At 43.8% G+C, this 24,061-nt stretch overlaps 1 protein-coding gene across 8 annotated transcripts in view; it reads left to right on the top strand.

Annotated features, from left to right (window-relative positions):
* Positions 1 to 24,061, top strand: part of PRDM2 (PR/SET domain 2) — a 348,925-nt gene that overhangs the window by 224,742 nt on the left and 100,122 nt on the right. For 5 of the 8 annotated variants that reach the window (XM_085608678.1, XM_085608681.1, XM_085608685.1 and 2 more), the window contains one exon: positions 8,177 to 8,245. The exons of the other annotated variants lie outside the window; for them this stretch is intronic. In XM_085608678.1, coding sequence (XP_085464804.1) covers positions 8,177 to 8,245 — 69 coding nt within the window. The remainder of the gene's footprint in view (positions 1 to 8,176; positions 8,246 to 24,061) is intronic. 8 annotated transcript variants of the gene reach the window in all.

The following is a 24,061-nucleotide window of genomic DNA, read 5'->3' as shown; positions in this document are numbered from 1 at the left end:
TAAATGAATAGCTGTAACAGTGTATGCATTTGACACATTTTCTTTACAGAAGCATAGATTTTCTAAGCCTGTAGCGTTACAGTACGGAGTACTGCGCTGTACCTGCTGGAGCTTTGTTTAGTTTCAGATTTGAATAGTCATTTCTTTTTTCAATCTTGCCCATCCTATCTAATCAAAGTGAATCATTTCTGTGACCATTTATTTTTATTATTGTCTGTTGCCGCCAAAATAGCGCCACAGTGACGCAGATAATGTAACGTACACATGTAACGCGCACCGTTCACTCAAGTCAGTGTCTGTTGGCGCTGCGATGACAGATGTTTATTGTTACTCAAATCAGCAGTTCTCATTTTATCGAACTGGGAAGAAGAATGAAAGGCTTAGTGGGCACTCCCGGAGTTGAACCTGTGCCACCTGCCAGGCAACATTGTTTTTATTTTACGGCTCCCCAATCTGTGTATAGTAAATACCTGTGTAGAGTAAATGCCTCTTAAAGGTGATCCCTAGCCCTGATAAAGACACCAAGTATTTCCTCAAGAATCGAAATGCACCCTCATCATTTCTGCACTTTGTGCTTACATGTCCTTTATTTGTTGACTATGAAAAAGGTGTCTGCTTGGTTCTAAAAGAAGAGATTTACATTTTTTTTTTTTTAAAGAAAGAAAAGATTTACTTTTTTAAAGATCTCTGCAGGTTTTTCCTTTTGTGAAAATAGCTAATAAATTGCAGAAGGTTCTGATGCTATAAATTGTGTTATGTCCAACATCATTGTGTAAACCCTTTGCACCAATACTAAACAAGCATTGGCATTGCCAGTAGCTCTCGCCTTTGGGACCTTATAAGTGTTTAGCCATGCAACAGTTGATGTTGTTGCACCAAGGATATTGTGCTGCATAACTAAATACTTATAAGGTCCCAAAAGCGAGACCAATTGGCTATGCCAATGCTTGTTTATTAGGTAAGTAGTAGGCAAAAGGTTTAAAGAGCCTTCCTTCTTTCCCAGAAGACCCCAGATATTCAAAATATTATTCTGATGTTTTGGAGGGAGCTCAGGTTCCAGTCCTGATGGTTCCTTGCCTGCTAATGTGCTAGCCTCCTGCATTCTACTAGTTATCCATGCATGCTGACACACGAGGGTTCTCTTTAGGGATGCCTTCAGTGGCAGTGGTTCCAGCATGGTGGACATCATTCAGACACCATTAGGACTTATTTTGTGGTTCGGTAGTAAAGTACCTTACACAAGGATGTCCTTCTGCCCCCCCCCCCCCCCCCCCTCCTTCAGGAGTAGCAAAGTGACGCATGCATTCACCCTGGTGTGGGGTTCGATACTGGAGGTCAGGAGCTTATGATTTCTAGAAGAGCAGGTCCTGCACATCCGCCTGCTGTGGGTAATTTGTATTGCTCTGGGGTCCTTTTTGCCTACCCTTCACAGCCAGTTTGGTCAGACCTTGGCAGAAAATTCAACCATGATGCGATATGTCAGTTAGCAGGCAGAAGTGGGATTGTCTCATGTTCATCATCTCCACCTGTCAGGAAGCTGTAGGGCTCTAGGCCTGGGCGCACATACATGGCATCTGGCTAGCCGGCAACCATCTAGCAGGCTCTCCGAACACCCAGGCTGACAGCCCCAGGAAGTGTCATCTTGCCAGTCACAATCACAGGATATATCGACATCTTTAGGTGGTTCAAATATCTTTGACCGGTGGGGCTCTCCTCCAGTGGACTTCTTTGCCTCCTGCGAGAACGCACACAGCTCATAGTTCTGTGATCTTCAGTATCCGTTCCTAGGAGCCTTGAGGGGCGTGTTTCAGTTGAGGTCGAATTTTTCACCTTACTATTCATTGTCTCCCATACCTTTGATTCCTTGGGTCTTGATGAAGCTATGCCAGGACTTGGGCCCAAACCATTCTGATTACTGCAGAATGACTGAGGAGGATGTGCTATGCAGATCACTTGTGTTTCATCCCTGTTCCCTCTAACTATCCCTCCAAGTGGACCTCTTCTTCCACTCAGAGGGGCAGGTGCTGCACCCCAACTCCAGAGGCTCCACCTTCATGCCTGGAAGTTGAGCGGGGACATCTGAGCTCCTTTCAGCTTTCACTCAAGTGGTTGATATTTTGTCAACTTGATGCCCATCCACAAAGTCTACCTACTCGGGGGGTAGAATCGCTTTGTCACATAGCGTACAGAGCAAAGTGTGGACCCAGTGAAGGCACATTTGTTGGATGTTCTGCACTTTGTCCTTTAGCTATTCCAACAGGGCGTGCAATGGGCACATTGCTGCTCTTTCAGCGTTTATCCGTCTTACCGATCAACCATCCCTATTCAAATCCCCAATTGTCTTCTGGTTCGTGAAAAGACTTGCATATTTGCTTCCTTCTAGATTTTGTTACGCCCCCAATGTGATCTAAAAATTGTAATGACTTCTTTGATTGGAGATCCTTTCAAACTCTTCTACAGTTGCCACGTAAAATGGTTAACTTTCAAGACTGTGTTTGTCTGCTTTTCACATGCTTCTACCCAGACAATTTGGTCTTCAGGACTACAATTTCTTTCCAGGGTGGTGACACCCTGCCTAAGGTGTTGAACCCTTTCCATGTTGGGCAATCCAATATACTTAACCTTATTCTCTCTAACCCATCCCTCTAAGGAGGAAGAGAGATTACATGAGCTGGGCTCTAGGAGGGCATTCAGTTAATACTTGGACTGAACCAGGGAGTTAGGTCTTGCAACAAGCTCTTAGTTTGGTATACAGGCAACAAAAAGGCTAAGGCAGACCAGAAGAGGACATTCTAAATGCTGGATCATACTGTCCGTCAAATATATTATAACCTTGCTAAGAAGGAGCTGCTAGAAGGAATCTGCAGTCATTTCACCAGGCCGAAATCTTCAACTTCAGCATTTGCCAGGTGGATTAACGGCAGAGCTGTGTTGTGAAGTGACTTAGGCTTCTTGCATACTTTACAAAGCACTATTGCTTGGATTCAGAAGTGGGAAGGATGGACATTTTGCTCTTTCCATACAACAGGACTTCATCAGATCACTTCTTCAGACCCACCAGCTGGAGGACGTACTGATATGTTATCTATTCACGAGATGAGAATCTGCTGGAAGATGTATCCATCCATCTGAAGTAAAAGTTAGCATACTTTCAGTAACAATTTTGTCTGGTGGATACTCTACTTGCAGATATCTCATTGTTTCCCCCTTACTCCACCCCGTTTCCACTTTCTATTGTGTTCATAGGCCACTGATATTAATAAGGTTCCAATTAAGTTTGTGGTTTTGCACTTATGTGCTGAATCTATTGTTCTACTTGTGTCTGTCAATCAAATTGATGGGGAACTGACATCGATGCATCAGGGTGTCGCTGTATGACTCCATTGAGAACATACCTGCACAACTTGCAGCTCTGAAATGGAACTAGCATCACCCTCAGGAGGAGAAAACGTATGTCAGAAGTTTAGATCCGCTTTGGCGCCTGGTGATCAACTTTCAAAACGTGATTAATCTGGAAGCTGCTATTTGGCACTGAGCTCCTACTTGTTTTCCATCTGCATCATACTATATGTCAGTGGTTTAAATTTTTTTTAAAGCAGTGTTGCCTCCTCAAACCCCCTGTATAAAAATAAAAAAAATAATCTGGCTCCACTAAAATGAAGGCATATGTTTTCACAATTTATTCCGTAAGAGTGGCAATGTTTAAATTTGTCTAAACAGATTTAAATATTGCATTTGTGACGGTTATCCTTTTTAAAAATGCAATATAGTACACAAGTGCAAACATACTATTGTGGTCAGCCAGGTCTTACTAAAGTGTAAAACTATCCACAGTATGATTCTTTACACATTGAGTTTGAAGCCTTCCCCCTTTGACACTTTCTCCCAGTCAGAATAAGTATGATATAAGATGTTAGTGATGCCTACCGATCAGTTTTATCAGTATGATACTTCTATTGGCCAGTGCCATAGAATCAATCAATGCTCCCCATGTGGGCTGCAACTCCCCTCCCCCTCTATCCCCCCCCCCCCCCCCCCCAGTTTGAACACCTCTGCTGCATGTGCATACATGGTGAAGCGTTCATGCATCCTCACGATGGGCAGCTGTAGTGTCATTACACCCAAGGAGATATGCCTCATAATGCATAGGTGCTTACAAGCATTTATAAAACCTAGGCAAAATAATAGGTCAAAAAATCCTGATGAGACCTATTAGCTTTGTCAGTGCTTGTTAAGTTTTAGTGTGTAGTGGCTTTTATGGGAACAGTAGTGTATTGATGTTTCCATAAGTGTGTGCCCTAGTCACACAGGTGACAATTCACAATATAAGTAACAAGTGCCGTGTAGACGTCTCCAGAGGGCCATTATGGAGAGAGAGAGATATGCCCTTTCTTCCCTAAAAGCTTGATAAGTTACTGAAAATAAATCTTTAAATTCAGGAATATCCTAAAATTTATATTCTAAACATGATCTAAATGAAAATGTCCCTTTAACCTTCGATTTTTTTTTTCTCTGTAATTTTCTAAGTTCTCTTTAACTGAAATAAGATATCATTACAATTTCTAACTGGAGCAACACTTTACACTTTAACCATTGTATTTTGTTTCCAGTGTATTTCGGTGTTTTTAATTTTTTTAATTTTTTATTTTGTTAACGTCAAGTAAGCTGTCTGTTGCCATGCGTGGTGTTTGGTTGGACGCAGGGCCTCACCTGGGCTCAGGCCACGCAGGGCTGTGCGGCCAGGCTCTGCGCTCAACACCCCCAACCCTCTGGTGGCAATAAACAGTGTCATTTTAAGTAAGACAGACCAACTGGCTCTGTAAAAGTCAAAACGCTAAAATATATATAAAAAAAAAACTTAAGGCTTATTGGCTTTAGTGTCAGGTCAGCAAATTGACATACTTAGAACAGACATATTGGCTTGGTCAAAAAGTCGCTACAAACTATAATAAAATTTTTATTTGATAAATTCACACATTGCAATGTTTAATATAGTGACAGTCAGGTTTTCATGAATGCATTTTGTAAAATAAAAACATTAAACATGTCTTTGAATCGCATTTAAACATTTTTGAGGCTACATAGTACAGCTATAGAAGCAACCGTAAGGGGGCCGTGCACTTAAGCTGAAGAGGCTACAGTTCTGGCTTATAGTGCTTTAAAAAAAAGTATGGTAAGCTCTGTTGGCGTCATTGATTAAATGACCCAGGAGATTTGCTCTTTTTTTGTTTTAAATGTTGCTGGGGTTCCGCTGTGCTCTCTGAAGCCCTCCAAAATATAATAAAAGCTTGGTGATGCCCTAGTACATCTCATGAACCCACCAGGATAATAAAAATAGGGTTCGAAAGTCCTCACAGAGCACAATGTGGAGCTCCTTCTTGGAGCAGTGAATAATAAATGACCAGTTCCTGATGCTCATTTATTAGTCTATTTTTTTTATTTTTGTTTTTTTGGGTGCCTACCCAGAGCACCCGCGCTTTTTTTTTTTTTTTTTTTATTAGATTGAGGACCGCAGCGGAGCCCCAATCTGGACGGTGCCCGCTCCCCAACCAGCACTCATTGTTGTGCTGGTGGGAGCTGGCTCAGTAACTTTGCTCCCACTTAGGCGGGAACAGCATTTTTCACTATTTCCACCTGGGCGGGAGCAAAGTTGTGTATGGCCCCACTCTAAAGCAGAAACCTGTGTCCTGAGGGTTGGATCCCGGAACACTGTACACGTCTGACCCTGGTGGATGGGATCCCTGGGTCCTCAAAGACATGGGGATGGAGGGCCTCATGGCCCCCTCCCCTAAATAACGAGATCGGCCTGGGGAATGGGGACCCTGGGGCTTGTATAGGGCTCAGGGAGGCGGGCAGCATGCCGAATTCCCCCAATTCTCCAACCTCCTCGCCCCATCCTAAATACATTTTTAAATGGCTATAACCCTGCCCCACCCGGCTGAAATTTAAAAAAGTGTTGGGCACATTGTTTTATTGTCTTGGCTCCGTAAAAGATATGCGACACCAAGACGAAAACAAATGACCAACTTCTTTGCCCTGTTCCTTGTGCGCCCCCCCCCCCAGCCATCCCCACTACCAAGCCTAAGGGGGGCAGAGTATCCCTGCCCTGCACCCCTGTATGTTTTTTACTGTTTCTCCAGGGCAGGCGACCCCAAGTCCTAAAGCGGCTGTACACATCTTTGTTGATTTGGTAGCAGCTTGTCCGATCTCATCTTAAGTGGCTGAGATTGTGTGTCTGAAAAGTATCAGTCCTCCGTCCATCATCTTTTTGTATTTGCTTTGTTCCCCCTAAGTTGGCCGGGTATGTCCAGGCGTGGGTCCCTTGCTCGTTTTGCCACTGGATGCAGGCTAGCCTGGCTGATGAGGGGTGTTACCCCAAAACTGGTTCCAGGGTGCTTGTTTCTGGGCAAGGGAAGACCTGGCTTGGCAGTTTGGGCTGGACTGTTCCCATGAGGAGCAGGGTCAAGTCTGATTTGCATATCTCTGGGTCTGAACTGGGGTGGCCAAGTCATCTAAAGAATGATGATACAACCCAGATCTGGGACTGGGGCGGAGTAATTAGGAATATTGAATTTGTAATTGAATTTATATAGCATTTACTACCCTTGACGAGGCGTAGAATCGCTTTTCTTCCAGTAGCATGGTACTCTGAACCCAGAATGATTTAGTGGTGAATTAGTATAGGGAAATGCAAGTTAATTTGAGCAGAGGACATGCAAGTCTGATAGTTGAATTAAATAGGATGCTAGAGGGATAGAAGCGGGAGGAGTCTATAAACGTTTATTTGGGAGATCATAGTAGTAAGAGGTGGTTTAGGATGAGTAAAAGGAGAGATGGGGGAGGGAAGAGTTTCTAGAAAGGGATTAGGGATATCCTAGTGCTAAAATGAGGTCTGGGATGAATCAAATGAGGGCTACACGAGGGAAGAATTTAGAAAGGGTTGTTTGGGAGATAATAGTAGTAAAATGAGGGTTGGCATGAGTCTGAATGTCTAGGTAGAGGATTTATTGAGAGGTATAGGGTGGGACAGTAGTTCATTGGAGAGAGTGAAAGGCCTTTTTTAAAATGTTAGTTTTTTTATTTCTTCTAAGGTAGGAGTAAAGCAATAATTATATAGACACAGGACTACAAAGAAAGGGTATACATGTATAAGGAAGATAATATATTGAGATTTAAAGTTGTATAAACTCAGACTTTCAAGTGTTGCTGTGCTTGAAGCTAATGTATTTGTGTATTTGTATAACAATGTTTTGTTTTTTTAAATTTTATCTTTTGCTCAATATTTCAATAGTGAATCACTTGTAGGTAAAATAGTTATAACAGTTAGAGACCCATAAGCATCTAATCAATTAACTTGTATCAGAACTATGCAGTGACCAATAAACATGTTAAGTATGGAATAATATATGTATTTAACCAAAAGTAATCTACACATTTGTTAAGTAGATCTAAAGAATATCTATATATTTTAAAAACCTTAGTTATACATATTTGTTCAAAGAAATACACATATCTATATACATACATATAATCAAACTATAAATATTTGCATACAGAGGGATATGCTGTACATTAGTGTCTGATTATGTAGGGAAGAGCCAACTCTTGAGTAGTCTTCTGAAGATAAGATAAGTTATCCTTGGACATTCGGTTTGGGGGTAATGAATTCCATTGTTTGGCTGCCTGAACAGAGAAAGATGTACCACCTGTGGTCTTTTTCTTGTATGGTGGGGTTTTGAGACGAGGTGCCAGTCTTGAGCGGAGGTTTCTTTGGGTGTATTTGATTTTATTCCTGATGAAAACCGGTCCTGTTCCATACAAAGCAGCTTGAAGGTGGATCTTCTGGCAAACGGTAACCAATGCAGGGTCAAGGTAGGAGAGATGTGGGCTTTACATATAGGAGTATTCTGGCCGCTAAGTTCTGAATCCATTGTAGTCTTTGCATAGTTGATTAAGATTATCCGTGTTAGAGGCCATTGACGTAATCAAGTGTAGACCGTACAACAGTGATAGTAGCCTGGACCTTGTGTGGAAATGTCAGGTAGAGGAAGATAAGTTGCAGATTTTCATGGTAATAAAGCTTGATCTTGCTAATTTGTCCACTTGGGCATTCATTGATATAACTTGGAGTCCATGGTAATTCCAAGGGTAATTCCAAGGTTTCTTACTTCCTTAGATACTTTAGAAGGTGGTCCCAGATCGTCCTGCCAGACGCAGTGGGTCATAATTTTTCCAGTCGCCACATGTGAGTATTTCCGTTGTGGAAGCATTCAATTTCAGATGGCTCCATGTCATCCACTGATCAAAGGCTCTGAGGCAACTGAAGATTTGAGTTTCCAATGTCTTTGGGGCTTTACAGTTTAAGGAGTATTTGTGTGACATCTGCATAGTTATTGCATGTGAGCTGAAATTTATTGATCATTACTTGTAAGGAATTTATGTACATGTTGAAAAGCATGGGTGCGATGGTAGACCCTTGAGAGACCCCTGCTTTTATGAAGAATGAATTGAATGAGAAAGGGGGAGAATTAATGACATTTGTTCTGTGTTGAAGTTAGGAAATGTTCCAGTCGAGAGCAATCCCCTCTGTCCGCTTTGTAAAGTCTTTGTGTTAGTGTCATTGCCAGTTGTCGAATGCAGCTGGGAGGTCCAAGAAAAGTAGTGCAGCAACCCCGTTCTGGTCTGTTGTGTTTTTAAGGTCATCCCATATAGTGTTGAGGGCAGATTCTGTTCCTCTTCCTGGGTAGAATCCAGTCTGGTAGTCTGAAAGTATGGAGTTATCTTTACTGAATTGACATCTGGGCGAAAGCTGCTCTTTCTATCAATTTGCAGAGGAAAGGTCCATTTGAAATTGGTTGGTAGTTGTTGGTTCATGTGGGTTGGTTTCCTTTAATAATGGGCATACATATGCATTTTTTAAGTCTTCTGGAAAGAGTCCCGTAGTTAAAGAATTATTGATGATTCTTCTTACTGGTGTGGCAGCAGAAGTAGATAAAAGAATATTCTTGAATGTATGCGGTGGACAAGGGTCAGAATGGCAGCCAGAAGGCCTGCTTGCTTTGGCTAGATCCATAAATTCACTTTGTGATATTTCTTTTAATGAATGCAGAGGCTGGGATAGCCTAATCTTCGTAGGCTTCGCGGTCACTCTAATTTTCTTGCTTCACACTGGTCAGCAGCATTAGGGTCTCGTCATCAGGCTTCACTTTCCTCTGCTCTTCCCTGGAGCTTTGACCAAGTACAGTCTCCGTCTGGATGCGCCAGTGTCCTTGCACTGGCTGCATGCTTCTCTAGTTAATTATAATTTTATGTTCTAGCACTCCATAAGCATGCACGTGTTTTGGATTGTCTTCCTTCGCATTCCTTCCGCACAGTTATTTGCTTTCACCCAACCTCATTCAAGCTCGTTGTGCATGCATGTTTTAATGTGCTTGTCGAGTAAGAGTTTTTTTAATGTGGGTTTCATTTGCGTGGCTGATGTAAGTTTTATGTTTTCGTGAGGTAGCAGCAAAATAGCTGATCAGGTGTTTCCACGCTGCACAGTAGTCTTTATATTGCAATGCTCCTTTTGGGACTAGACACCCACTTTACAAATACTTCCAAGAAAGCACATGAAACAAACCTTCGCACCTCGCCTTTGATTGGACCGGGGAGAAGACACCACAAGAGCTTGGCAAGAAAGTTGCAGCGAACGCCAGTGCATCTTGGGACTGCATGTGCCTCACTCGGGCCGGGGAAAGGTGGGACAGCTTGCATTTCCATAAATAAGAATATGACAGATCCTGCAGTTTAACATTAAACAAACACAACAAACATATTTTGTACCTAAATATATGGAAATGCTGTATGTGTGTGTGTTTACGTATGTGTGTATACATTACACACAAACACTTATTAACCCTTTAGCTGCTAGGAAAACACTTTTTTTTGGCTATTTTGGGTAGTTCGCGCTTAGGCCCTTGTAACTTTTTGACCACATAAGGTATCCACGCCAAATTTGCATCCTTTTCCTCCAACATCATGGGGATTTTAAAGGTAACCAGGGTTTGTTGATTTCCCTGGAGGAGATCCAGAAATTAGGCAAAATACAGCAAAATATTGTTTTGGGGGGGAAAATGGGTAGGCCATGTGTGCCGGCGCTTTGATTCCACCTAAAAATATGTGGAAAATGTGTTTGTTTTTTTTATTATCAAAATGTGATGTTTGCATGGGATTCCGAGCAGGAAAACATTGGAGGGATGGGGGGGGGGGGGGGGGGGGGTGTCCACGCAAGCCGTACCTCCCTGGACTCCCCAAGGTGTCTAGTTTTCAGAAATGTGCGGGTTTGGTAGGTTTCCCTAGATGGCCGCTGAGCCAGAGGCCAAAAACCCAGGTGACCCCCCCCCTCCCTTGCAAAAGCATTTCGCTTTGTGATTGGTAGTTTTGGTGTCCCCTCAATATGTTTTAAGCCCTTGCCTGTCGAGAGTACTTGGGCCACCCACACAAGTGAGGTACCATATTTATCAGGAGACCTGGGGGAACGCTGGGTGGCAGGAAATTTGTGTTGGCCCGGTGACCCCACAACTTTCCCACACACAAATTCGAGAAGTATTTTTTTTTCCAGCTAAATTTGAGGTTTGCAGGGGATTCTGGTAGGAAAATGTTGGGGGGGGGGGGTCCACGCAAGCCATACCTCCCTGGACTCCCCCGGTTGTCTAGATTTCAGATATGTGTGGTCTGGTAGGTTTCCCTAGATGGCCGCTGAGCCAGGGACCAAAAACGCAGGTGACCCCTCTTAAAAAGCCAGGTAGTTTTGTGATAGGTGGGCACCTGTGTTTTTGGTCCCGGGTTCTCAAACATCTAGGGGAGCCTAAAAAATCCAGACATTTCTGAAAACTAGACACCAGTGGGAATCCTGGGAGGTGTGGCTTATCTTGATCCTCCAACATATTACTTCAAAAACTCTCTGCAAACCTCAAATTTAGCTAAAAAGTAAAATTTTCATTCAATATTTGTGTGGGAAAATTGTGGGATCGTCGCACGGCACATATTTCCTACTACCCAGTATTCCCCTCAGTCTCCCGATAAAAATGATACCTTACTTGTGTGGAGGGGCCAAGTGCCTATGACATGGAAGGGGCAAACGTGTATAAATTGAGAGGGGCCCAAAGCTGGTCTAAAAGGGCAGTTGGTTTATACGCTTTTCGGCTGACGCTACTTTGGGCACCAACACAAGTGAGGTATCATTTTTCTCGGGAGACCAAGGGGAACGCTGGGTAGTAGGAAATTTGTGCCTGCGCGGTGATCCTACAACTTACCCACACAGAAATGTGAGGAAAATGTGACTTTGTAAGTGAATTTGAGGTTTGCTGAGGATTCTGGATAAGAAAACGCTGGGGATCCAAGCAAGCCACACCACCAGCCAAGAGTCAGTACACACACACAACCATCCACACACACCACCAGCCAAGCGCCATCCGCGTACACTGCCAGCCAAGCGCCATCCACACACTAGAAAGACTAATTTTGCGGTGGGTGGGGGCATTGGCATTCCCATCTTGGGCAGTCCCCACCCCTAATTGCAGTGAAAACAGGCATTGGCATAGCCAATAGGTCTCGCAATTGGGACCTTATAAGTGTTTAGCCATGCAACAGTTGATGTTGTTGCACCAAGGATATTGTGCTGCATAACTAAATACTTATACGGTCCCAAAAGCGAGACCTATTGGCTATGCCAATGCTTGTTAAAATAGTTACTTGAGGTGTAGCTCCCTGATCGCACCTCTGCAACAGAGGTCTTTCCTGCTGCTTTATAACTCACTGCAAAATTCTAAGGATTTTTGGAAGGCCAGTGCTGTCCTGGCTGCAGAATGTCTGCAACCTCCAGTCACTCTGGAACTCTTGACTGTGGAACCTGCTGATTGACTCTTCTCAGTAAACCATTGCAGAGCTTGTGCCATAAGACTTGTAGTCTAAGAGCTGAGCAGGAATGATAGACCAGAGTGACTCGGACGCATTGTGTAGCTTGGCCCACAGATTAACAAAGTCCCCTTTCAATTGAAAGGTGGAAATGTCAATTTATTTTCATTATGCTAAGGAGACAGTGTTTTTGGTGATATTGGGAATCATAAGAGCTAGAACAGCAAGTATTGCACCATTGTAACTGGTTTATTATTCATTCGCACAGTAAAGATTTCAAGGCAATGCCCTCTGTGGTTGATGCCAACATTCAAATCCCCTCACAGGAGTAATTCCTGAATCATTGACTATAGGGCTAGTCACTTAAGCTATGGGATTCTTGGTTCACTATTGTAGTCCAGAATCGTGGGCCATGAGCTGGAACAGTCAGTTCCACCGTTGACACTACTAAACTCACTATACAACCCACAGGTTCCCATGGATAAGCCTTAAAAAAGAAGAAAAGTGTCAAGTGCGGGATTGCACACATCAGGATAGATGCACAAAGAAAATTGAGAGGGGTGGAGGGGCACAACAACTGGAAAGGGAGGGCGACGAGATGGAGTGCATAGAGACACAAAACAGGAGGAAAGAAGGATAGCTAAATTCATACAGATAGAAAAAGTAAAGAGTTCAACAGTACACACCAGAAACAAAGAGAAGTACAGCAATGAAGGGAAACGAAGAGGATAGATCAGAGAGAAAATCTGTCATTTAGGGAAACCGAGAGGAAGTACTTTGAAGAGGCCATGAAGGAGAGAGGCTGTGCAATTAGGAAGAATTAAGAAGAGCATAGGAAGGACACCAAATGAAAGGGAAAGGAGAAATGGGTATTATTGTTTAACCAAAACTATAGTATATGGGAGGCGGACTCAGCAAAGAAAAGAGGTGTGAAGAGGGAATGGAGGGGGAAGTAAGGTAAACCGAAACGTGCCGTAGGCTCACAGGCAAACTGTTAGACCCTACCTATGGCTCTATGCATCATTAGCGCTGCTTTGTGAAACGTTTCTGATCTAGATGTTGGTTCTAAGTAAAATGAATTTAAAAAAAAAACATATTGGGGTTGGCACAGAGTGAGCATGTGTGCAAGTCGGCGGCGTGCAGCTGGTGTTAAGCTGGGTACAGCCTGCCATACTTTGCCTTGTAGCACTGCCTTTATCGCACGCTGGGGTCGGAGGCTTCTGGGTGTGGTGTTCCGTCTGTTTCTAGTTTGGGTGGCGGGTCTTGTTCGCTGAACTAACGCTGTGCAGGGTCAGCGTCGGAGAGGCACGAATGTATGGATTATTTAAGTATATCTAATGGTTGTGGGCAATCTGAAATAGTGTAATCCTAGTTTTTGAAGTTGGGTTGCAGAACTGCGCTGCGTGGGACGAGTCAACGTGAAGAAGCATGCTATTGGGACCACCGTGTTACCCAGGTGTACAACATATCTGAACGTATGGAATCAGTGCTTGATTTGTAAATAAATATGCGCCAGGAACTCTTCAGGAGGCCACTGCAGCTTGCCAACCCCATTGCCGCTGCCATCGCTGACAATGACAGTACCAAGAGAACAACGACCAGTGGTTTAGAAGATCACGATCACTAAACTAACTACCTTTTTAATCCCATAAGTAAGTTCTGTGTGTGTTTGTGGCTTAAGGACGACCTGGGCCAGTCTACTGAGGCCGGCATTGTTGCAAATAGCGTCGCTTCCATGTTGTCAAAACAGCAACTTTCGCATGACCACCAACATTTGCAGAGCTTGGAGACATTCGGGTTGAAGTGCAAAAGAAGCGCAAGAAACTTAACTAAAAGTGCATACAATCTAGCCCAACAAGCAACCAGCCGCGATTGTGTATTTTTGTAACAAGATGTGGAAAACTTACCGTCGCGACTATTTTTTATAGACCTAAACCTACTGGAAAAACGCAAACTAAATAAGAACAAGCCCAGGAGCGCGCACTAAAAGTAAATAAAAAACAAGCATTAGCATAGCCAATAGGTCTCGCTTTTGGGACCTTATAAGTGTTTAGTCATGCATCAGTTGCATAACTAAATACTTGTAAGATCCCAAAAGCGAGACCTATTGGCTATGCAAAGTGGCGGTGAAAGTGAAAGTATGGCTCCAGGCTGGCCTAGTAGCACTTTTTGGAGCCCTCTCAATAAGTCACGCCAGACCAGTGCATGCGCTGGGTCAGGCGAGACCTAACAAGTAATGGCCGTGAAAGTGAAAGGGAAAATGAGTCTGACGAGGAGGGAGTGGGAGAAGGGAGGGGATTCACGCGCGCGCTGTACGGCTTAATGAGCCATTACAGAAAGCCAGATGGCAGCTGTGCATGTCGCGCGCGCTTGCTGCTGATGGCCGGCAAAACCCTGTGGGTAGCACTCCTAAAACCCAGCTACTAAATGTCTCGCCAGGGCAGCGCATGCGCTGGCTCAGGCGAGATCTAAAAAATCCCTGTTATGGCTTTCTACGCCCCCCGGGAGGCAGATTGGGGATAAAGACTGGAATTTTGAGGGGCGGGCATTGGCATGCCCATCTTGGCCAGCCCCCACTCTTAAATTCAAAGGGGAAAAACCCTGGCTTCTAGTGGGCTATTGCCCCCATCTGTCCCAAAAGTCTAAGTTTTTCGGGTGCCATTGGCATGCACGTTTTGGGCAGCCCCCACCCCTAATTAAAATTGCCCATAAAAATCCCTGATATCTAGTGTGCTTTCAGGCTTATGCCTCCCGGGCAGGGAGAAGGGGGGGCAGAAAGACTGGATTCTCCTAAATTATTTGGGGGGAGCAAAGGCACTTGCCCAAGGGGGCCGCTCACCCCTCCCTGGTGCCTAGTGGGTGGATCCCTGCTTGGGGATCTGCTAGTGAGGGGTCCCATTGGAAAGGGGAGATTCTCCCCTTTCCAACGATACCCCTCCTGACTTTCAATGTGCTCAGGGGGCTGAGAGAGCCTCCTGAGCACGTAGAAAGCGAAACTGAAATGAGCCTCTAGGCTGATTTCAGTTTTGGTTTCACTGATATTACATCAGCGCGACGTGCACGCGGATCGTCATTTCAGGGAAACCTAAAATAAAGCCTCGGGAGCTGGGGAAGCTCCCGGGCGTCCGACGCATAGACGAGGTTAACACCAATGTAATTTATGGGCACACATCTTAAAATGACATACTCATACACACAATCTATTTTTCGTATGCTACACCATACATTGTTTCATACCTACTTTTTTTTTTACGTCTCATGCTTATGAATGAACTTAAAAGCTACAATTGAAATTCTACAACACGGAAATTGCGGTTTTAGTTGATAAAATGGTTTGGAGCCACTGTGCTTCTGCCACTTAATTACCTCTGCACAGATTCTTTATTTCATAATCTAACTATGAAGTTCATAACTTGCCACTTGTAAATGAACTGTGGGACAAAAAGTCTGTGTTCTACTTTACAGGGTGTCTATAATTCACAGTGACACAGAGGCTGGAATTGAGTGAAGTTTCTTTTTTGATATCTCTATGCAAATTCTATTGACCTTGTCAATGTTCTACATATTGCAGAGCAGCCGAGCCACTGTACAACATGGCCCAAAGAAGAAAACAAAGTGCCATGACAGGGATAGTGCCTGCTTCGTCATAGCGCTCCTCATTTTCTTTTATCTTAAGCCATGCCAAAGTCAATACACTTCGCATACGTGAAACCCAATTAGCTTTGCCAATGCTTGTTTGGGGTTTGGTTTCTGTGGCACTAGTACTGACCTTTACTAGGTTTCCAGATGGTAGGTAGCTCCTTATACATCTGGTGCTATTTTCTCGCATTTTAAAAACTGTCCTTTTTCTCTCCCATTATCCTGGGACAGGCACAAAGCCATCTTTTCCGAAAGCAATCACAAAAGGATGCTCTTTAATCCTCAATGTTCTATGGATTAATACCTGTTAATGCCATAGTGGCAGTGCTAGCCTCTATAAAGCTTACCACTTATTCTGTATTCATGTTACTCAGCAATGTTGTTGCATATTACTTATTTTGTTTCTTTCAGCCCTATGACCTGTCTCAAGAAGTTTTCTTGATTGTGTAGTTGTGACTGATAACTTCTCATGCCAACAGGGTGTCATACCTTTCCTTACATGTGGGCTTGAAGAGTGGTGTGGCGGTCGAAGAAATACTCAGACTGAAGCTAAATAGCAATATTGCAAGTCCCTTCTTCCCCAGAAACCCACTCTGGTACCGGACAGGTTAATGCCTGGATCTTCACTACATTCCACGGGATGAACTGGTTGAGGTTGTACATGGCGTTCACCAGGACCTTCGCCCCCACCTTTGGGATGTGGCCTTTCACAACACTAAGCCACATAAACTGATTGTCTGCAATGTATCTTGTGGCATTTTTAATACCTTTATCCGTTCACGTCAAACCTATAATTTTGTTGGTGATTTTAACATTGGAATTACACTGAATGGTGGAAAACAATATTAGCTGAGATTCAGAGTAGTTATGTAAGAGAAATGATCCAACTCCAAACATGGAATGATTAAATAAAGGGGAGGAAAATGGCTTTTGTATCGTGTAAGATTTCACGAAAGGAAAAAGGGTAAAGTAAAAGGGAGCTCTGTATAATTTCAAATATTGTTATGTTGAGGAGTGTCTTTAGAAAGAGAGGTCCATATTTATTTTTATGTTTAATATTTTTATTTTTTTATTTTTAAGTTTAGAAGGAGAAATATAGGAAGTTTTTATTCCTCAAACTTTCTGGCGTTGTCATAACAAATCCCCATCTCGCTCAAAGTGTTCCGGCAAGTCAAAGTTTAAAGTACAACACAAGCTCAAGAAGGTCAATTTGGACTTGTCCCTATTTCGACACTCCAATTCATGTGACAAGCAACACAGCCTTCACTCTAAGGACCATTCTTTTCTATCATCCACTGAGTCTGTGGCCATTCCAAAACTCGCCCGAATGTCCTAGCCTTTGTCTACCCCTCGCCAGATAAAGACCTTCAAGGAGTTCATGCTGGATGTTTTCAAGATGCCACTGGCTCCCTCTGAAAAGCTTTTCGGGCCTCCATCTTTTCAAAGCTGCAGGGAACACCTAGTGCACTTCTGCAGGGCAGTTCCTTTCGCTCTGGCACTGACAGGCCCCCATGTCAGACCTGTTTGCTTTCCCCGCTGACGCCAGTCCAGACTTGTGCCCTGGCACCAAGGTCCACACCAGTCCTTTCTGTGTCTGTACTATTAACTCCACCGACCTCTGTGCCAGACCCAATCCTGACCCCCGTCTCCACCCTGGAGCCACTTGTGGCCCACATCAGGCTGATCATGTCCTTTAGAATGACCAATTTGCAAAAATCCATTGCTAAAACCAACTCCCAGTTGCTTCCACGGTATACTACCTGAGGCTGGAGACCCTGTTTGGCTCTTTCTAAGATGAAATCCAAGTGCTGCATAATGCCCTCCATGTTGAGGGGGAGGCAGGCAACTTACCACCGCCGCATTAAATAGAAGCAGCACTCTTTGGACCTAGAAAATGCCAGTGCGGTGGATAACTCTTCAGAAACCGAATTGGAATTCCCACCTGGTCCACCAAGCGAAGATTTCCATGGCAGAAACTAGTGCATGCTCACGGGTTTACCTTTTGTAATAGACTGTGAAGGTCATCAATCTATTGTGTCTGATGATAGTTGGTTCTGAATTGTGAGGGAGTTGTAGAGTTTGTATTCATTGCTTAGTTCATAAGTGGTTTGTCTAGGTTAGTGTGAAGGTAAATTGTGTTAATCTTGGGAGATCTTTGTAGAGTTTTTTTGTGTGTGATGGGCGTGCCAAAGGACAACTGTTTTTTTCTTTTTTTAGGTCGAGCCTGAGCAGCGCATGCGCTGCTCTGCGAGACATGCTGTATTGGACTATAGGATAAAAGCCACACCCACTCTCCTCCCATGGTCATTGGCTTGTGTCCTTGTCCTTCGTAAATGCTGGCTTCTGATTTGTTAATCGGCTTGTTAGTACCACCATGTCTTCATTCGTAACCTCCCATAAGTACTGGCCCTTTTACTTCGGTTGTTACACAGCGAGTCTTTTTTAGTCTGTAAGCACTATTTTCTTTAAATAGTTTCTCCTACTGCAGGCACGACATGCTTTCCTGCAACATTCAGCGCGCCATGCATGCTTTCACTTTCTAAGCAGCCCGGGACAATCGCGGCTGCTTCTTTGAATAGGTCTCCCAATAACAACAGTTTGAACTATTAACATTTTACATGACAATGCATTTTATTTGTGTTAATTATCAAAACCTATAAATAAAGGCATTGTCATTTACAATGCCAATAGCTTAATCTCTCGCAAATGCGATACCTATTGCATTGCAAATGTTTGTTTTTTTCTGGTGTGGATTGTCACATGTCCATTGGCCTAGGGAAAATTGTTCTCTTTCTATACATCATAGTCTAGGTCAGTAACTTTGAATCCCTGTTCTATGCAGGAGGTTTCTTTGTTTATGATCTATTTAAATGACTATCTTTACAAAGCCTGTTAGTGTGGAGATCATAGTGCTTGTTTCATCTACATTTTACTAATTATTAGGAAATTGCTGTATCGTGTGCATCAAGATGCAAGTCTACAGTCTAATGTGTGCTGTTTGAGTATTCCATTTAATGGTGTGGCCGAAAATGATAGTGAATGATGAATTTCTTCCAACAAGAGCTCCTTTGAGACTTCTTAAAGGCCATCAGACATATGTTGGTTAAGTGATTTATGAACTAATAATGTGCTGATTGTGAGCCTATATGGTGTTTTGGGCTATAGTGATGTATGCATCAATAAGCTGGCTTTTCTCTAACCTAGAGATTGGGTATATGTATGATGTTCAGACTTTTTAGAGGGTGGAAGAGAGTCCTCTCTGTAGGAGAGCGCATGGTATGTAAAACAAGGTGCAGATTGTCCGTTTTAGATTCATCATAATCTGGCAAGAGGACATAAAGTATGGTTAGAACCTGATGTAGTGATATTGTTGCTTAATCCTTAGTACAGGCATTTAATACATTTCAGCATTAAAATACATGCAAGATATTGCCACATTTTTGCAAGGTCTCTATAGACAACAACCCAAAAAACAAATTCCTGTTGTAAAATAAAAATCTATTGATATTTCAATAGCTTAATTTCTGAACCTAAGCAGAAGTCTTTCTCGTTAAATGAGCAGACGTCACGGTTGTACAGACCTTCAGATCTTCTGCCTCATAGCTGTTGTAACTGTTCGTGTTTCTTGGCCTAGACAGGGTTGTAGTCTTTTTCTGGGCAGGCATCTCCACACTCACTAAAAACATTATTTAACCCCATAGATTACCGCCTCTCCCCCAATAACCTGCGTCCCCAGCAGCAATAGGTTAGCACGAGGAGCTGGGGAGTTATGCTGTAGGAATTTGGAAAATTATGCAACCGGTTTGTGCGGGTCATTTACACAGTTATGATGTTTGTATCTAACCTGTGTAGATTAATCATTTGTTTTAAACACAGAATTGAGAGGCTGTGCCCAAGAGCCTTTCTGTAAAGACAGGGGTGTAGAATTTAATAAAATATCTACCTGTCCATGGGTCAGATTGCTTCATAAATCTACTTGTCCTCTAACAAAATCCACTTGCCCCTTTGGTGCCATGTAGTGCAGCTTCAAATTATGGCAGCAATCTCATATAAGAGCTCTGATATAGCCTGTCTGACTATGCCAGGGCTCATACCATAGTAGTGTTTCTGCAGATCTACATATGGGGGTATACGTAGTGGTAAGCAATAGTTCCAGGGTTAGATTGCCCTTTTGAGTCTGTGCAAACCTACTAACTTGCATGTTTTAAGGGTTTTCAACAATTCTTCTCTAATCTTTTCCCAGACTGAGAAATGTTGGAAAGTTACGCCTGACAATGGCAGATGTAAACCTTCTTCCAGAGTTGGGGAAAAAAGTGGTTGGAGGAAAAGTGAACTTGCAAACACTCAGATTTTCGCATAAGCAAATCTACACATGTAGATTTGCTCATGCTAAAATGCAGTTCACAATATTTTCTAGGAGCACTATTTCTTGTCCTACTTCTGGGAATTCTTGGGAATTTACGGAAGCTGTTTAGCTGCACTTAATGCAAGGACATATACATGGGTGCACTTTTGAGACATACTTTAATAATTGGGCCCCTAATTTGGGCTGGCATTGACCATGACCTTTTGTGTTTATTAAAATGATGTCTCTCTCTCTATATCGGCTGACTTCACTGTGAGTGACCGCATTCTGCTTTTTCACAAGGAGCATATCTGCACACAAAGTAGTTTTGTTCAGTGCCAGTAACTGCTGTGGCAGTGTGTGCTTTTTGAGACCAAAAACAATTTTTGCTTTTGTCAATGTTTGCTATAATGGTGTGGGCCCGGCAGCTCCCACACCAATAAGGTTTTACAAAAACCATGCACAAAAACCACACATTGACAAAACTAAAGCTGACCACCGATTTCAGATCTACTGGTTTTGCCAATGCTTGTTTATTTTTGTTTCCCATAATCTTAGTAAAACTGGTTACACTGATTTTTCATTATGAATATTTTTGGGAAATACTAGCATGCATCAACATATGTTACTAAATGAAGCTGCACAGAAATGGTACCTGAAATTTTACATTAGTTTAGCAAACTGTTTTTTTTCCTGCTTTTATTTTGAAAGCAAATAATCATCGATCTTGCTTCCAAGCTTCTGCAGATATTTGCATCAAATCAGAGAGCATTCTTAGAGCATTATACATAGCCTCATATTGCTAAACTTTGAAAACGTGTGTACACATTTTTATACTGGAACCACTGTCACTAGTGCAGTCGGAGCTTACAACATTTACTTAGAGCACTCACCCTAATAATAAAGGATTTCAATTAATGAAGCATAAATACAAGTTTGAACAGCATTAACATATGGGCAAACATATTACCTGAACTGCAGACATTGCCCTTCCCTGATTCATAATGTGGTACTGCAAACTGACAGCCAAAGGAGTTGTGCTGCAGGGGGTTGGGCCTACTTGTCCCAAGGACAAAATGCATATCAAAACTTCTTGCCCTTTACCCCAAACAATATGTCCTGGGCGTCGAGCTATAGGAATTCCACATCCCTGAAAGAACATTGCAGCGAACAAAGTCCAATAAATTTCGTGGTCCTTAATTCAAAAGTTTCAATGGGACCTTCCCTAAAATGCTTTTGCCTTTTCAACTCAGTAGTATAATTCTGTGGGTCTCGGGTCAATGAACATCTGTCAAAAAAACTCTGGAATAAACAGAAAAGGCCCTTAGGATCTATGCATTTTTGCACTATCAATTAACCATAGTCTTTGTCAAAAATAGTAATAGGCAATGTACCACATTAATAATTTCTGTTTCAAATCTGTCTAGAGGATGTTGGCATGTGTTTCCAAAATGCACACTTAGTCCTAAATATTGAGCGACTACAAATTCAAGTTAGTAATGAATAATATGAGCCTGCTGCATCAGTAGAAGTTTATGTACAATGAGGCCCTTCCATCATTTCCTTTTGCTTAATTTGCCTATGTTTTAATCCCCACTGTCTATAGGGATGCTGGTCCTCCTTAACAATACTCATATGTAGTCACCCAGTACATATTCTCAAATATCTGCCCTCTAATGCATGGTCTGTAGTCATGATGTATAAATATTTTTGGCTAATCAGTGTATGGTGTGCTACAGGACTGTTGCCATATTTACAGTGACGGATAATCGGCAGACATGCTAGCTAGAGAAAGTACTGTGAAACCTGTTCATATAAATCATACTACAAGCAAGGGAGAAAGTAAAGAAAAATATTTTTAAAGGACCACCATGTGCCTCGACAAAGGTTTAAAATGGCAATATACTCACAGTTCTATTTTCCAGCGGCACAGATATCTTAATTCAAGAGCTGCTGCACACTGTCAGTTGCAGTGTATCTGCTGGCACTATCCAAAGAGTTCTGAAAAACACTCTTAACAAAATTCCTTGTTGGGACGCCCTGATAGCGGTTGTCAGTTGAGGCAGCTGTACCAGGCCACTTAGCTCACTGCTAGTTGGCTATCTTTGTAACGACTGATATCGTAGTTTACATCGGTCCGGTGTGCAGGAGAACGGGGTATTGTTTAGTGGTAAGCCAAGTTATTAGAAGCCATATGGATGCTACTGAGTGAAGTAGGAAAAATTTCACAATCAGTCCAGAGGTTATGTGCCAATATGCCGCCCGAAACCCTTGAACGTGTTGGAATTAAAATAAATTGTACTACATGTTGTAGTAAACAGCGTAGCCACTTGAATCAGCTAGAACTATGTGTCCAAACTATACCATCATATAAATGTAGTACTGTCAACTAGGATACAAGCGAGAGTAGGGTTAGCCCTTCCACATTGCAACAAATTGCGGATAATTAAATTAATGAGAGTGCATATACAATCCATCATTATACATTGTCCCCCACCTCAAATTGGGTTTTGGGATTCATGAGCGGTAAGAGAGTCTGACCTAGATGACTGCCTTGTAAAGAGTTGCAGCAGTGTAGAATAGAAGGGCAGTGCCTGACAATGGCAGCCACCACTTCTGGGTTCCTTCACCCATCATCAACTGTCCTTCCAGTCCTCTGGCTCCACCCAACCCATTTTTCCCATTTTCAGTGTCTGTGTCGAGGCTCATATTTATGTTGCTAGGGCCATCGGGAAGGCCTACATGATACCCCAACAGATCTAAATGTCTGACACCTAAATGATCACCATGACTCCAACTCTTCCCACTAGCCTTTTCCTGGTCAATCATACCATAGCTGATACCATACAAAATACTCGCATCAGTTACTTGGGGTACCATTCATGTAAATCTACTCATGAAGTCACTTGGGTGCAACTGGTGACCAGAAGCATCGCTGAACATTTGGTCTGAAGACTGAGGATAGTTCTTTCAAGATGACCTATCTGCAGGAAGACAAGAAGACATCAGAAACCTATATACATAGGAATAAACCTTTATCTTCAGCCCCCAAAACCTTTTATCTAGCTACATTGATCCTCCTTAATTTATTAGCAGCAGATGCATTTGTCTCGTACTAGCGTGGTTGGATGCAAGAATCTGAAAGAAACACGTTAGTTAGATTCCTCACCTTAGAATATCCCCAGGCGTCAGACTGGATCCGGAAGATTTTTCGTCAGCAATACCCCTTGCGCGTCGCCTGCGGCTCCGCGTCCGTCGTCGGCGTCGTGCGCCGGAATGACGTAGTCGGAGTTTTAGACGCCGCCCTCGCGCGCTGACGTCAGTTCTTCTTTTTTCCGCGCCAGTAAGCGCAGATCCGGGAGAGGTACCCCTTTTAGTCTTTTTTGACTAAGTTTTTTGATCCTTTTTGATCTTGTCTCGACTCCGGTGCCGGTAGGATGCCTGGTTTTAAAGCCTGTGCTGACTGCAACCGCTTGATGTCGGTTACGGACCATCACCGCCGGTGCCTTTACTGTTTGGGCCTCGACCACGACGCGGAGTCGTGTTCGGACTGCAAGGCCCTGACCTCGAAGGCTAGACGGGAGCGGTCCCGTAAGCTTCTCGAGCTTCGTCACTCTGCTCCGCGCCCCTCTCGATCCCGGTCCAGGAGGAGGTCCAAGGATCGGTCGCGGAGCCGCAGCCGACGTCATCATCGATCGTCTGGCTCCAAGTCTTCGGGTAAGTCGAAGCACTCCAAGAAGTCCAAGAGGCGACACCGCTCTTCGGACTCCCCTCGCCGGTCGCGCGACTCGGCCGAGTGTCAGGGTGGTTCCACCCCCGCGGCTTCAGCGGAGCCGCAGGCGCCGCGCAATACCCCATACCCGCCGGTCCCTGGGACTGACGCGACGCCGGCGGAAGTCAGTGCCTTCCTCGGCCATGAGGAACCTGGCTCTGCCGTCGACGCCCGCTGGCGCGCCTTCGGGCCCTGCGGACCCGACTGGGCAACCTTGCCTGCCGGCGGCTCCGGCGCGGTCGACGGCTCCGGCCTCGACGCCGCAAGTGCCCGAGGGACCCGTTCCCGAGTCCCCGCCGACGTCGGTCGACCTCGTCACGCCTCCTCCGCCGGCGTCGACACCGGTACCACCTCCGACGCCGGCTCCGCTCGGCGTCGAGCCCCAGTTCAGCCCCGCTCCGGGCCCG

The sequence above is a fragment of the Triturus cristatus genome, chromosome 1_2, assembly GCF_964204655.1.
Source record: "Triturus cristatus chromosome 1_2, aTriCri1.1, whole genome shotgun sequence".
In the NCBI taxonomy this organism is placed as follows: domain Eukaryota; kingdom Metazoa; phylum Chordata; class Amphibia; order Caudata; family Salamandridae; genus Triturus; species Triturus cristatus.
The sequence above is the reverse complement of the archived record's forward strand: the minus strand, read 5'-3'. Positions and strand labels throughout refer to the sequence as shown.